Below are 14,825 nucleotides of genomic sequence, written 5' to 3'. Positions count from 1 at the left end.
ACAGAATATGGTTAAGACTCAATAAATCGTTTTTTTCCCTAGCCACATACTTCTCTTTTATGAAATTGTGCATTTTAAAAGAAAAACATACTCAACACCTACTAGACATAGCTAACATTGCTTTTTTTACCCAAAAGGAGACAATCATAATAATTTATTGAAAAAGGCCAACACAAAAGCAGATCAGTTATCCTTTTCATCCCATTCTGTTCTGAGGTAGTTGTCTCTCACTTCTCCAATATTCCTCACATTAAATCCAGTGGTTCCAACTTATCATCTAACTTATCACATTGAAAAATGTGAACGCTATATTGTATCCCATGACACTATCTTAGTTCAGGCCAACCACCATTAAAAGTAGTTATTTCCATGAATTAAAGTTGTATGTTTCAGATATAAAAGTAATGTCTTTTAAATCTTATCTCCATAGTAGTATAATGTTTTACAAGTCAGTCTTCCTACACATCACTTAGTTCATGGGTGCTACATACTTACCATGTGTCAGGCAGTGTACAAAGAGCCTCACAATATTTAACTCATTTACTCTGTGTTAGATCTCTATTTGAATCCTGGCTGGTTATTCAGACAGACTTAGTATTTGAAAACAACAAATACTGTTGAGATTTGTGAACACTGATGCAGGCATTTTTGAGGCAATCTGCCATCCTTTGACCCAAAAATTCCACCTCTAAGAATCAATACTAAAGGGATGTTCACAGAAATACTTCAAAGATACATGAACGAAATATGTGTAGTACACTACTTATTGTAATACTGCAAACAACCCTAAATATCCATCAACGGTGAAATGGTAAAATACATTATTGCTCATGCATACAGCTGTATTGTTAAACAATTCAATAAGAACAGTGACTATATAAAGAAATTAACAGAATGCATGTACATTAAAATGACTGGAAGAAATATTTACAATTATCTTTAAGGACAAAGGGCTCCTCTGGTGGCTCAGAGGTTAAAGCGTCTGCCTCCAATGCGGGAGACCCGGGTTCGATCCCTGGGTAGGGAAGATCCCCTGGAGAAGTTAATGGTAAACCACTCCAGTATTCTTGCCTTGAGAATCCCATGGACGGAGAAGCCTTGTAGGCTACAGTCCACAGGGTCGCAGAGAGTCAGACACGACTGAGCGTCTTCACCTTCACCTTAAGGACAAAAGCAATGGATTTTTAAATACATAGTGTTGTTGTTTTTATGTATTATATGCACACATTTTTCTGAAAAAAAAAAAAAAAAAAAAGACAAGCAGCATATACAGAATTCAACAATGGTTACTTAGACCAGGGGCCTAAAGCCTTTTGCTCTTTATACACTTTACTTACTATAACAAGTCTCGATTGTTTTTAGTAATGAGGGGAAATGTAAGTAGTTTAAAAGAAAAAACACCTCATGGTACCCTCTTCCAACCATTACTAATATTATACAAGAATACACTGCAATTTATGAGATCTCATTAAAGCTGAAAATTCTGGATAGTTCGAACACTACATAGCCTAGCAAATTAAAAAATTAGTAACAGCAAGTAAGTTTTAGCCATTAACCATTATGTATGTGTTAGTCACTTAGTCAAGTCTGACTCTTTGCAACCCCATGAACTGTAGCCTGCCAGGCTCCTCTGTCCATGGAATTCTCAGAAAAGAGTACTGGAATGGGTTGCCATTCCCTTCTCCAGGGTATCTTCCCAATCTGGGGATCGAACCTGGGTCTCCCACATTGCAGGCAGATTCTTTACCATCTGAGCCACCAGTGAAGCCCCCATTAGCAAAAGGAAACAGAGACCTAAAGCAAAATCTGTTTACAAAAGGATTCCATACAGTTTATGGGCAAAACTTTTCCTTTTTGGTTCCCTGGGCGGTATCCTTCCATTTGGGAGACTAGTGCAGGCATCCGAGAGTATTTCCTGAATCCTTCCCACAAAGCGGGTTTCAGGTAATTCTAAAAACAGAACTGATTATGAAGATGTCAACTGACATTAATGCAGCAGGAAACTTCTTCCCACTGGACCAAAGGAAAGAAAAAATGTGGTACAATCTTTTTTTTTTTTTAACTGAAAAAATAATTTTCAAATTAGGGTTACGATCTAAAAGTTACTATTTTAAGTATAATTTGAAATTCATAATCCATTCTCCCCCAACAGAAACTATGATAATTAGGCTCCTAAAGCCAAAGTACTCCAAGTGTTAGTCGCTCAGTTGCGTTCAACTCTACAACCGAGAGCTGTTGGATTATAGCCCTCCAGGCTCCTCTGTCCGTGGAATTCTCCAGCAAGAATCCTGCAGCGGGCAGCCATTCCCTTCTCCAGGGGAATCTTCCCAGTCTGCGTCTCCAGCGTTGCAGGCAGACTTTTTACTGTCAGAGCCACCAGGGAAGCCCCTGGTAACCAACAGCAGCTACTAATTTCTTTTCTTTTTGTCTTTTTTTTAAATAAAAAAAGCCTATCTATTTATGCCAGTTTAATCTATTCTACAATATTATAAATACATTCCTAACAGTATGGTCTCATCAAGATCTAAACGGACACAGACTTTGAAGACAGTAAAGCAGAAATTCCCAAGTTACTTGTAAATTTTAAAGTCCCTATACAGGCAGAGAACGGATCTAATACACGACAAATAAAGCCACCCACCTAATACAACCAGACATGCAGAGGACAGGACAGAGGGAGAGACAACAACTGTTATCCACCTGCTCAAGCATCGAAGACCTATGCATACATATTAGTCATTTGTAGCTGGTCTACTTCCTCTGCTGGAATAGGTATATATGTTAAAGGGTTTATAAAGTTCATCCCCCTATAAAATTAGCTGTCAGAGAGCCAAATACAAGGAATGTATTTATCCAAACTTATAGGGAACAGACGTGTGATGTCCTTCAGCAGGATTCACTGTTCTATACCAAGTTTAAATTTATAACATTTCTTTCCAAAAGCAAAAGAAATTTTATATACTATCTATCAAATAATCTCAATTTCCAGGACTAAAATGACAGAATACTTCTCTCAGCACTGAAGTTGCTGACTACATCAAGCTGAGAAAATAAAGATATCTCACACAAACCATGTTCAAAAAGGACAGTGAAAACACATATCACAATGAATGGAAAACTGATAAAAAACAGGATTTGTTTTTCTAAAAATTGCATAGATTTCTGATTTCACAATTTACCCAAATTTTCAGATCCATGATCTCATCTGATTTTCACACCAACTCTATGAGGAAGGTAAATTACTATTACTCCCATTTTACCCATGAGAAAACAGATTTAAGTATGCCACACTCAAAGACACAAGGCAACTACAAAGTGGGGAAAGGCTCTCCTCTAGCTTAGGGACAGTATGATGTATTTGAAAGAGCAAGATGTTAAAAAAAAAAAAAAAGGCAAACAGATTCAAGAGCTACCCTTAAGTTCTGCTGTAAGGAAGAGGGGGAAACGGAACTGTAGACAAATGTGGAGACAAGGGAGGGTTTTATTAAAACAAGGAGTGTTTAGATAACTCTAGAAATGGAAAAATCAATGATGAAGAAAAGGAGACCCAATGGAGTGACGTCCTTTATAAATGAGAGTTTAGGATGTCGTGGGAAACTGAAGGAACTGGCCTTAGATAGCACTATCCACAATACAAAGCTATCTCCACAATCAAGAGAGGCTGTCAGGTGGAGTGAGAGTGGGACCATGTTGTTAAGCACTGTCACCAAACATACTGTGTATTTTCTCAAACTCACATAACCTTCAAAACGATCCTGAGACGGCAGTATTTCTGTGGCTGTATTCTTAACTTTACTGATGAGGAAACAGGCACAAAACTGGGTAACTTGCCAAAGGTCACATCACGTGGCAAGTGCTACAGCCAGGACTGAAAGTTAGGCGGCCTGGCTCAAGAGACATGCCACACCTGACCCTTGCAAGGGAGTGATTATAACCACTGGCTCTATTTTAGCTGGGCAAAAGTGGAAGCAGTAACACGAGGAGAGGGCCAGAGAAAAGCAGTATGGATAAAATGGATTGTAAGTCTCCTAAGAACTGGAAACAGAGGAACGTTAAAGTGAGGTACCAAAAACAGATTACTGTGGACAAGAGGAAGAGCTCCAGTTACTTGCCATGATAAGAGCTAGTCACCACTCCTGGGTCTGAATAAATGAGTTAAGTAGAAGGAAAGGTCACCGGATGTGCAATTAATGAATGGAGATCAGACTGTGGACAAGACCATCATTCAAAGACAGTGAAACTACCAAGGCCATTGACTGTGACCCCAGATAAGTTACTAATCATGCTGGTCTCCAATTCTTTTTAAAACACACATTATTACATATTTTTCACAATTCTGGTTTTTTTTTTTAACAATGCCTACCACAGGCTGTGACACTCAGAATTATTGCGATTGTTTTCATGTGTCTCCCATGCATTCCTCAATTCACTCAAATCTAACTTCTGGCCCCACCGCTTCAAGGAGACTACTCACCCGGGTCACTTATGACCTCCAAGTTGCCAAAACCAAGTCATGTTCCTTGTTTTCATCTTACATTTTTGCAAGTAGCAGATACACTTGACCCTTTCCTCATCTTTTAAACTTTTTTCTTCTCTTGGATTCTTCCTCCTTCAAAGGTCGCACCTTGACTGCCTGACCTTTTCACTACTCAGTCTTCACATGGAACAGCACCCCAGGTTTCAGCCCTAAGCCCCATTTCATTCCATTCTCACCAAGGCTCCTCAACTCTAGTAGCTCTAACGGGTAATTTAGGCTCTTGGGCTCAATTTTGTCCAGAATGGGCACTGAAAAAGGTTGAGGCAAGATGATCTCATCCATTCCCATGGACTGAGGTCAAACATACATGTGGCTTGTCATGTCTCTAACCCCAGCCCAAATTTCCCTCTGGAATTAAAATTCATAGCAAATCTCCTTGTCATTTCCACCTAAATGTTTAGTAGGCGTCTTAAATGTAAGTCTTTGAGTTCCCACCCCAATCCCTAAACCTGCTCCTCTCTCAACCCTCCATGTCTTAGCAAAGAACATGGTGTTCACACAAGTTATACAACTAAAACCTTTACTTAATCTTTTATTTCTCAACTTCCTCCACTACAACCCATCATCAGCTCTTCCCTTCCAACCATATCTCAAATCCCTCCAATTCTCTTTATATCTCTACTGTTACTTCCCTAGTCAAAACTTCAACTCCTGAAACTGTTGTGCAAGCCTCACTGCTCTTCGTACTGTCTGTTCTCCAGACAGCAAAGTAACCTTTCCAAATCATAAAAGAAATATTTTTTCTGCTCTGCTTAAAAGCCCCCAAAGGCTTCCTATTTTACAATGAAAATCTCCAGCTTATTACAAAGCCCTACAGGCCCTGGCCTCTTGCCTAACTCTAATCCCTCACCTCTCTTTCCCCTCACCTACTAGAACAACAAAACAGGCCTTTTTTGATTCCCAATGCACACCCTTGAAAGTCCTTCCCTAAAGAAAACACTCTCCCCATCTCTGAGTGCTTATTATTCAGATCTCAGTTTAAATGTCACCTTATTTAGAAAGGTCTTCTGTGACCAGTCCATTTAAAAGTAGCCACCTAGTCATGCACTATCACATTACCTCACCCTATTTCAATTCTCTACATAACTCTTACCATTATCTGGTTTTGAAAACTTGTTTTTCAACTGATTTATCCCACTATAACGTACACACCATGAGAGCAGAACCTGACATTTTTAGTAAGTATTCAACCAATACTAAATAAATTAACATGCAAAGATTGAGGGATCACTGACTTGGCAATTCACCAAAAAATGTATTTAGTTCATTCAAAAGATCTTTACCAAACTCTTGTTGCTGTTGTTTAGTCTCTAAGTCATATCCGACTCTTTGCAACCCAATGGACTGTAGGCTCCTCTGTCCATGGGACTTCTCAGGCAAGGATACTGAAAGGGGTTGCCATTTCCTTCTCCAGGGGATCTTCCTGACCCAGAGACTGAACCCAGCTCAGCTGCATTGGCAGATGGATTCTCTACCACTGAGCCACCTGGAAAGCTCCCTTAAATGTTTCCTGTGTGCTAAGTACAGATGCAAGCCATGCCAGATTTCCCAGATACTTCCAGTATTTTGTTTTACCAAAATGCCAAGAAACCTTAGTTTTACCTCTGTGATATAGTATTTTAATACGTTAACTACTTAAAGGTTTTAATAATCTAGGAAACTTCCATAATAAGGCACTATCTCCAGCACAACTCTATTATAATACAATTAGTCACGATGGGAACAATGTGCTAAAAAATGATGGCTAGTAAATCCTATATACAGAACTAGTACTCAAGCAGTATTTTGCAGCACGAATGTATCACCAAGTGAGATAATTCTTTGCAGATTACTGTACAGATCAAATACACTGTCTATACCAATTAAAACTACTGTACTTTAGCAACTGTCTTATCAAAAACTTCCAATGTATACACATAGCTTTGTTGTGACTTATGTAGTATTTCAGCTTGTGCACTTAATGTCTCGCCTCAAACTCACTGTTGTTTTTCCCCCAGTTATTTTATAAGAGGAGATGAATTATTATTCTAATAATAAAAAGATTTTTGTAATGGTTAACACTAAGGGCAGTGCAAGGGTAACGGTCAAATAAATGGCACAAAATGGCAATGTTAAGGTTTCACTGGTTTTAAACAAAAAGGCAGGGGAGGACTTTCAACATTCAAAAACTAAAGCAAATAAGAGCACCTTAAAAACAAATCTTGCTTTTTCTACTGTGTCCGTCTCCTATGCTATAGCCACCGACTGAGCTAAGACTATGTAAATATGTCTCCCCAAAAGCCCCAGACCATGTCTCCCGTGTCCTTGCATTCCTCTGGTTCTGCCAGTCAAAGCTCACTGAACATTTACTTGTTCAGCAAACGAATCACTCCCATGATTCCTCTTATCTCTCAGTCCTCTTTCACTCATTTTTGCTCCTACTCCTCTCAAGCTCACAAGAGTTTCTACACCAGCCATTTCAAGTTACTTAAGTAATTTAAGGTTCCTTAGTTACTTCTAGGTAAAAAATCAAACCTCTGAGTGGCCAACACATAGGTTTCAGACACCAAAATCTGTTCATTTTATGTGAATCTCCCTAAAAGTCTCACTAAAATCCTATTTTTTCCCCTTTATTTTAAATTTATTTTCTTAATATCCTTGGCTATCTAGTTTTCACAAACAGGATACTTATAGTCTGCCGATAATTATATAATTTTCATTGCGTCTTTTCTTACTGGAATGCTCTCAAATACGGTATTAAAAATAAATGTTAATTTAAAAATCACTATAAAGATGCAATTAAAATAGCTCTAATGTTTTCCCCATTTCTGAAATTTAAGTCCATTAAAGTAAAAACCCACAAGTCATTTTAAAGTAAATGTTCCAGAATATCCCGATTAAATGTTTTCATTTCTTGTCCCAGACTAACAATGTTAGGTTTTACATTTATATAAACAGCAGCACAATTATACTTGGACAAACAGCAACAAAAAACTGAAGAAGCAACTCTGTAACTAAGCTTTCTGAAAATCTACCTTCAGAAGTATATGTTTATAATTCATATAAATAAACTGGAAAATAGCAACTTAGCTAATTATCTATACAAACACAATACTGGCTCTAAGATGAGCCAATAATGAATGCATAAAATGCCTAAAGAGCAATACAAATCTAGTAGAACATAAATGTTTCAGTGGAGCTGTAGAAAGTCACTGCATATCTTCAATAAACCAGAAATATAAAACACTGCCCCCGCCCCAAACCTTTAGGTTTCAATAATTCTGGAACTAATTGTGAATACCAGTTGGTAAAGTTCCTGCAGCACCAACATTACAAAAAACTAAAGTCAATAGCTATTTTATGGAAAAATTTGGCTGAAAACTAATTAAACAGCTGCATTTTCACCTCCATCCTTTAACTTATAAGTACACAATAAGCAGTAAAGGAATATTCAGGAAGAATTTGATGTTAGTAACAGCGATCCACAGGTGTTGTCAATTTTGAGGACACTGAATTTCTCATTGAAACTTGGTATCTCTTGCACCTTTTAAGAATTTATCATGTAGCATATTTACACATATAATTAAGTGCCTTGAGCTAAAATCATTTTGTGCCACAATTTCAAAAAGCTTGGGAACTACATTTTTAAATAATTCAAGATGTAGAAAACTTCCTCCCTCAAAGGTACCCATTGATTAATAATCAATTCCATTTACTGACCACCAATTAAATACTATTTAATCTTCACATCTTTGTAAAACAGGTACATAGCAAATTATGTTAGAGCTGCAAATGGGAGCTCAGGTTTATTTAATTAACCAACACCAAGTAGACCTGGATGGGTGTGAGAGTTGGACTATAAAGAAAGCTGAGCGCCGAAGAATTGATGCTTTTAAAGTGTGGTATTGGAGAAGATTCTTTCGAGTCCCTTGGGCTGCAAAGAGATCCAACCAGTCCATCCTAAAGGAAATCAGTCCTGAATATCAGTGGATGGACTGATGCTGAAGCTGAAACTCCAATACTTGGCCACCTGATGCAAAATGACTCACTGGAAAAGACCCTGATCCTGGGAAAGATTGAAGGCAGAAGGAGAAGGGGACGACAGAGGATGAGATGGTTGGATGGCATCACCGACTCAACGGACATGAGTAAGTAAGCTCCGGGAGTTGGTGATGCAGGGAGGCCTGGTACGCTGCGGTCCATAGGGTCGCAGAGTCGGAAACGACTAAGCGACTGAACTGAAGGTCCCCGACATCCACCAAAATTGAATCAATTATTTTGAAAAATACAGACGGGCAGAAAGTTGCTGCTGTAAATACAACACTGTGACAACCTCAAAGGTGTACAGACTCACACTTCCAGAACACAAGAAGTTTACACTGAATGGCAATTTTTAGATCTTGGCATAAAGTTGTACTGATTTCAACACAGTGGCTTTTTGCAGTCACAAATACAGAGGATGACATGAGAATTTAACACGTGAAGTTCGAGTCGTCCAAGAGTTTACAGAAGAGATTCAGAGTTTTTATTTTATTTCTCCTCTGAAAGGCTGTTATTTGGGGGTTGGGTGCAGACTTCCGATCCCACAAGTTCAAGGCTTCTAACACAGGGAACTTGCTAATCTGGAGTTAAGTTTGCGCCTGGATTTATTGGAAGGGCTCTAATGCAACAACCTTCACCACCAAAAAGGCCTCCAAGTGCAATCTACGTATGGGTGTGGGCTGGGTGGCGGGAGAACTGCAGAGAAACGATTCAACATTTATGCAAATAAAAGGGTCACCAATTCTGCGGCGAAGAGGGCAAAAAATGCATTTTCACCACCCCTCACACTCACTCTGCGGCTGACGGAACCTGATACCATTTTATTTAAGGCTCATTATCTCCAGTTACCACCTCCAAGACCTCAGCGCCTAACCAGGTCCACGCAGGTATAGTGGCGTCGCCTACCTCTCCCTCCCTAACCTGTGCACCCACACCCGGGAGCCCAGCTCGATCGCCCAGGCCACCCTGACCTCCCCTCCCCCTCTGGCCCCTCCACCGAGAGCGCCCAGGCCGAGGTCTCCGGTGCCCCGCTAACGTGTGCTTCACGCCATATGCCACCCGGACTTCGGTGTCCGACCACTGCTTCCCCTCACTCCTGCCACAAAACTCACAGCCCACTCTGAAGGTTCGTTGGGCCGCACGCTGCCAGGTCCCTGGCCCTACCCGCGCCCGGAGCCCGCAGGCCTCATAAGCGCCCGGGTCCCTAGACCCTCCGCTCGCCATGCCCTCTCGGGTGCACCGCGGCTCTACCTGCTCAAGCTCCGCTCGAAGCTGAGGTCGAGGCCCCGCACGCGGTCCCGCCGCGCCATCCCCAGCCCAGGCCTTCCCGGCCCCTCGCGCGGACCGCCCCCGCTCCGGGCCGGGCCCAGCGCGCCCCGCCGCACTCACCGTCTCGTCGGGGTCGATGTCGATCTTGAAGGTCTGCTGCTGGAGGGTCTTCAGGGTGACCAGCATGGTGCCGTCGCGCAGCTCCGCTGCCGGGCCTGCTCCGGGTGCTGGCCGCTGGGCGGGGTCTGTGGCCTGGCGGGGCCCCGGGGTCGCCCGCGCTCCTCGCGCACTCGGGAGGAAGGTGGTGGGGGTGGGGGCTTGTCACATTCGCCCTGCAGAGCGGCCTCTCCCCCAGCCCTGGCCCCCGGCCGCGCCGCTGCCTCCGCGACTGCGGCCTTCCTCGCGAGCTCGGGCCACCGTGCTTCCTCACGCGCCCGGTTACCAGCCAGTGGGTCTGTCGGAAGGGCGAGGGGCTCTGCGAAAGCAGCAGAGAATCCGCTAGCTCACCACAGGCTGGTGGCCGCCATCATCGTGACTCGCCGAGACGCGCCCTCCCCCCACCACCCTAAAAACCTGGGGGATGGGGCCGGGCTGGCGGAGCGCGCAGGCGTAGGGTGCGGCGAGGCTGTGCGCAGGCGCAGCCAAGAACTCCGCCCCGGAATTGGGGCGGGGTGGATTGCCGCTCTGGAATGCCGGCCGCCTGGATGGCGCGTGCGCAGGCGCAGTCAGTGGGCGTCTTGTTGTGGGGGCGCTCAGGGCTTCCTCGTCTCGTCTGTTTCTGGGGCCTTCTCCCGCCCGCTGTCGCTCCGCCTACGTGCAGACTCCGCCCGGTTGCCTGAGTTGCGCAATCCGTAGCCTGGGAAGCGCTACGTGGAGACACGACAGAGTGGCTGGCGAGCCTTGGAACTAGGGAACTAGAGGGTGGAAGGTCGGGGCGAGGTTTAAGTGAAAGGGTCGCGGGCAACCAGCGTAGTGGGCCAGCGCTTGCAGGGCGCTTTCTATGTGGCTGAACCCTTATGCTGGGATTCATTTACCCTGAGATCACTGACTTCAGCGCCAGACCACGTTAATGGACCTTGCGCCTAAATATAAGATCAAGTTATATCACTTCCCCAGGCAGATCTGTCCAATGGCACCTCGTCTCATGAGTAAAAGTCAAAGTTCCTAGAGCTGGATACACAGCCCCTACCTCTTACATCTTATTCTCTCGGCTTGCACTAGACGTTGTTGGTGGATGTTCAGCAAATGCTCTCAACCTGAGAGTCTACCTTCACCCTTGCTGTTTCCGCTCTGAGTCTTTTCCTCGATACCTGGGTGGCTCGACTTCTCACTTCCAATCTTTGCTCAGATGTCGCCTTCTCAGGGAGATCGACTCTGGATACCCGACTTAAAACGGCAACTTCCCGAGTTCCGTTACCCTGCTGTGTCTTCTATAGCACTTCAGTTCAGTCGCTCAGTCGTGTCCGACTCTCTGCGACCCCATGGACTGCAGCACGCCGGGCTTCCCTGTCCATCACCAACTCCCGGAGCTTACTCAAACTAAAGTCTATCGGGTCGGTGATGCCATCCAACCATCTCATCCTCTGTCGTCCCATTAATACATATGTATTGGGTTTATCATCTTTCTCCCTTCAGTAAATCACAGGCAAGCTGCACAAAGGCAAAGATTTTGTTGTGTTGCGTGATGCACCCCTAGCACGAAGAAACAAGCCTGGCGTGTAACGCAGGCATAGTAAATATTTTTGGAATCCATGAATGCGCTCGGTTTCTCATCAGTAAAATGGGGATAATAATAGCACTCAACTTCATTGATTATTGGAGGGGAGTGTTGAATAATGTATGTAAAATCTTTGTACCAGGAACGCACAGAGTTAGTAGCCCATAAGTACATAGCTGTTTGTAGTACGCCCAATTCAGATAAGAAAACTGAAGTATAGAGATGATGAGTTAGGTACCTGGAGTCACCCACCTGCTAAGTGGCAGGTCCAGAATCTGAATCTAAGCAGAATGACTCCAAAGTCCATGCTCCTAGGTGCCTGGCATTCCTCTCTCTTAATTACGTATCCTGCTGCACATTTAGGGGCTTCCCTGATAGCTCAATGGCACCCCACTCCAGTACTCTTGCCTGGAAAATCCCATGGATGGAGGAGCCTGGCAGGCTGCAGTCCATGGGGTCGCGAAGAGTCAGACATGACTGAGCGACTTCACTTTCACTTTCCACTTTCATGCATTGGAGAAGGAAATGGCAACCCACTCCAGTGTTCTTGCCTGGAGAATCCCAGGGACGGCGGAGCCTGGTGAGCTGCCATCCATGGGGTTGAACAGAGTCGGACACTACTGAAGTGACTTAGCAGCTGATAGCTCAGGCGGTAAAGAATCCGCCCGGAATGCGGGAGGCCAGGGTTCGATTCCTGGGTCGGGAAGATCCCCTGGAGAAGGGATAGGCTACCCACTCCAGTATTCTTGGGCTTCCCTTCTGGCTCAGCTGGTAAAGAAACCGCCCGCAATGCGGGAGCCTTGGGTTCGGCTGCACGTTTAACTTAAAGTAATTCAAATGCAAAATTACAGTTAGGTCACTAGCTGTGTGACTAATTGCAAATTACCCCCACTGTACCAGCATCCTCACTGATAAAATGTCACTGCTTGGTTTTCTGTGGATTCTAGGAGCTCAGATCTAATTCTTCCATGGAACTTTGCTTGACCAACCTCCCTCTCCACTAACCTCCTGTTGTCCATTTCAGACCACATGTCTCCCTGTATTGTAATTCAGCATCTAACCCTCCACCCTCTGTATTTCCCTATATCTATTGTTAGTCACCAGGTGATCTCATCTTACTCTTTGTTTTGAAATACCTCTCTCCTGGACTTTCCCCCTGAGCTATCGTTAGCTGATTGCCTGCACAGTATCTTTTTAAAAAATATTTATGTATTTAGCTGTGCTGGGTCTTAGCTGCGGCACATGGGATCTTTCCTTGCAGTGCATAGGCTTAGTTGCCCTGTAGCATGTGGGATCTAAGTTTCCCAGATCAGAGATCCAACTCGCCCCCTCATTTGGAAGGCAGATTCTTAACCACTGGACCACCAGGGAAGTCCCAACACAATATCTTGACTTGAAATATAATTAGCCTCTGATACTTAACGTGGCCAAACAGAACCATTGACCCCCTCTGGGCCTCCCTTCCCCCTGAATCCTGTTCTCCCAGTTTCCCCCCATCATAGTTCATGGCACCGCCATCTACCCACATGCTCAGACCAAAAATCTAGTCATCATGCCTGATAAGTCTCTTCCCTCTCTTCTTCCCCGCACCAGCCACCACATCTAATCCATTATCAAGTCCTATCAACTTTATTCTCCAAGTTATATCCCCAAGTCAGCCATTTCTCACCATTTCGACTTCTAAAACCCTAGGCTAGTCCATCAATATCTTTCATTTCAGCTCATCTTTCCAAGAGTCATGACCTACTCTTTGTGACCCCAGGGACTGCAGCGTGCCAGGCTTCCCTGTCCAGCACCAACTCCTGGAGCTTGCTCAAACTCATGCCATCCAACCACCTCATCCTCTGCCATCCTCTTCTCCTCCTGCTCTCAACCTTTCCCAGCATCAGGGTCTTTTCAACATCTTTCACCTGCCTCCAAAGTGGTCTCTCCGCTTCTACTCTTTTTCAACCTCCTCAGCAGTCAGAGTGGTCTTTTTCAGATACAAATCATGTCACATCTATTCTTAATACCTAATTATACTTGAGAATAAAATTCAAACTCCTCACCTGACCTTGCAAATTTACCTGACCTTGAACATTTCATGCAAAGATGGGCTCAGGAAAGGACAGAAATGCTATGGACCTAACAGAAGCAGAGGATATTAATAGGAGGTGGCAAGAATACACAGAAGAACTGTACAAAAAAGATCTTCACGATCAAGATAATCACGATGGTGTGATCACTGACCTAGAGCCAGACATCCTGGAATGTGAAGTCAAGTGGGCCTTAGGAAGCATCACTATGAACAAAGCTAGTGGAAGTGATGGAATTCCAGCTGAGCTCTTTCAAAGCCTAAAAGATGATGCTGTGAAAGTGCTGCACTCAATATGCCAGCAAATTTGGAAAACTCAGCAGTGGCCACAGGACTGGAAAAGGTCAGTTTTCATTCCAATCCCAAAGAAAGGCAATGCTAAAGAATGCTCAAACTACCACAGAATTGCACTCATCTCACATGCTAGTAAAGTAATGCTCAAAATTCTCCAAACCAGTCTTCGGCAATACGTGAACCATGAACTTCCAGATGTTCAAGCTGGTTTTAGAAAAGGCAGAGGACCAGAGATCAAATTGCCAACATCTGTTGGATCATCAAAAAAGCAAGAGAGTTCCAGAAAAACATCTATTTTTGCTGTATTGACTATGCCAAAGCCTTTGACTGTGTGGATCACAATAAACTGTGGAAAATTCTTCAAGAGATGGGAATACTAGACCACCTGACCTGCCTCTTGAGAAATCTGTATGCAGGTCAGGAAGCAATAGTTAGAACTGGACATGGAACAACAGACTGGTTCCAAATAGGAAAAGGAGTATGTCAAGGCTGTATATTGTCACCCTACTTATTTAACGTGTATGCAGACTACATCATGAGAAACGCTGGGCTGGATGAAGCATAAGCTGGAATCCAGATTGCCGGGAGAAATATCAATAACCTCAGATATGCAGATGACACCACCCTCATGGCAGAAGGTGAAGAAGAACTAAAGAGCCATTTGATGAAAGTGAAAGAGGAGAGTGGAAAAGTTGGCCTAAAGCTCAACATTCAGAAAACAAAGATCATGGCATCTGGTGCCAACACTTCATGGCAAATAGATGGAGAAACAGTGGAAACAGTGGCAGACTTTATTTTGGGGGGCTCCAAAATCACTGCAGTTAGTGACTACAACCATGAAATTAACAGACACTTACTCCCTGGGAGAAAAGTTATGACCAACCTAGACAGCATATTAAAAAGCAGAGACGTTA

At 43.6% G+C, this 14,825-nt stretch overlaps 1 protein-coding gene across 1 annotated transcript in view; it reads right to left on the bottom strand.

Moving 5' to 3' along the window:
- RAD23B (RAD23 homolog B, nucleotide excision repair protein) overlaps window positions 1-10,157 on the bottom strand; it is a 45,130-nt gene extending 34,973 nt beyond the window's left edge. Inside the window, exon 1 of the mRNA XM_019966687.2 lies at window positions 9,947-10,157. Coding sequence (XP_019822246.1) covers window positions 9,947-10,012 — 66 coding nt within the window. The 5' untranslated portion in view covers window positions 10,013-10,157. The remainder of the gene's footprint in view (window positions 1-9,946) is intronic.
- Window positions 10,158-14,825: the final 4,668 nt, after the last annotated feature.

This window comes from Bos indicus, chromosome 8 (assembly GCF_029378745.1).
Source record: "Bos indicus isolate NIAB-ARS_2022 breed Sahiwal x Tharparkar chromosome 8, NIAB-ARS_B.indTharparkar_mat_pri_1.0, whole genome shotgun sequence".
In the NCBI taxonomy this organism is placed as follows: Eukaryota; Metazoa; Chordata; class Mammalia; order Artiodactyla; family Bovidae; genus Bos; species Bos indicus.
The sequence above is the reverse complement of the archived record's forward strand: the minus strand, read 5'-3'. Positions and strand labels throughout refer to the sequence as shown.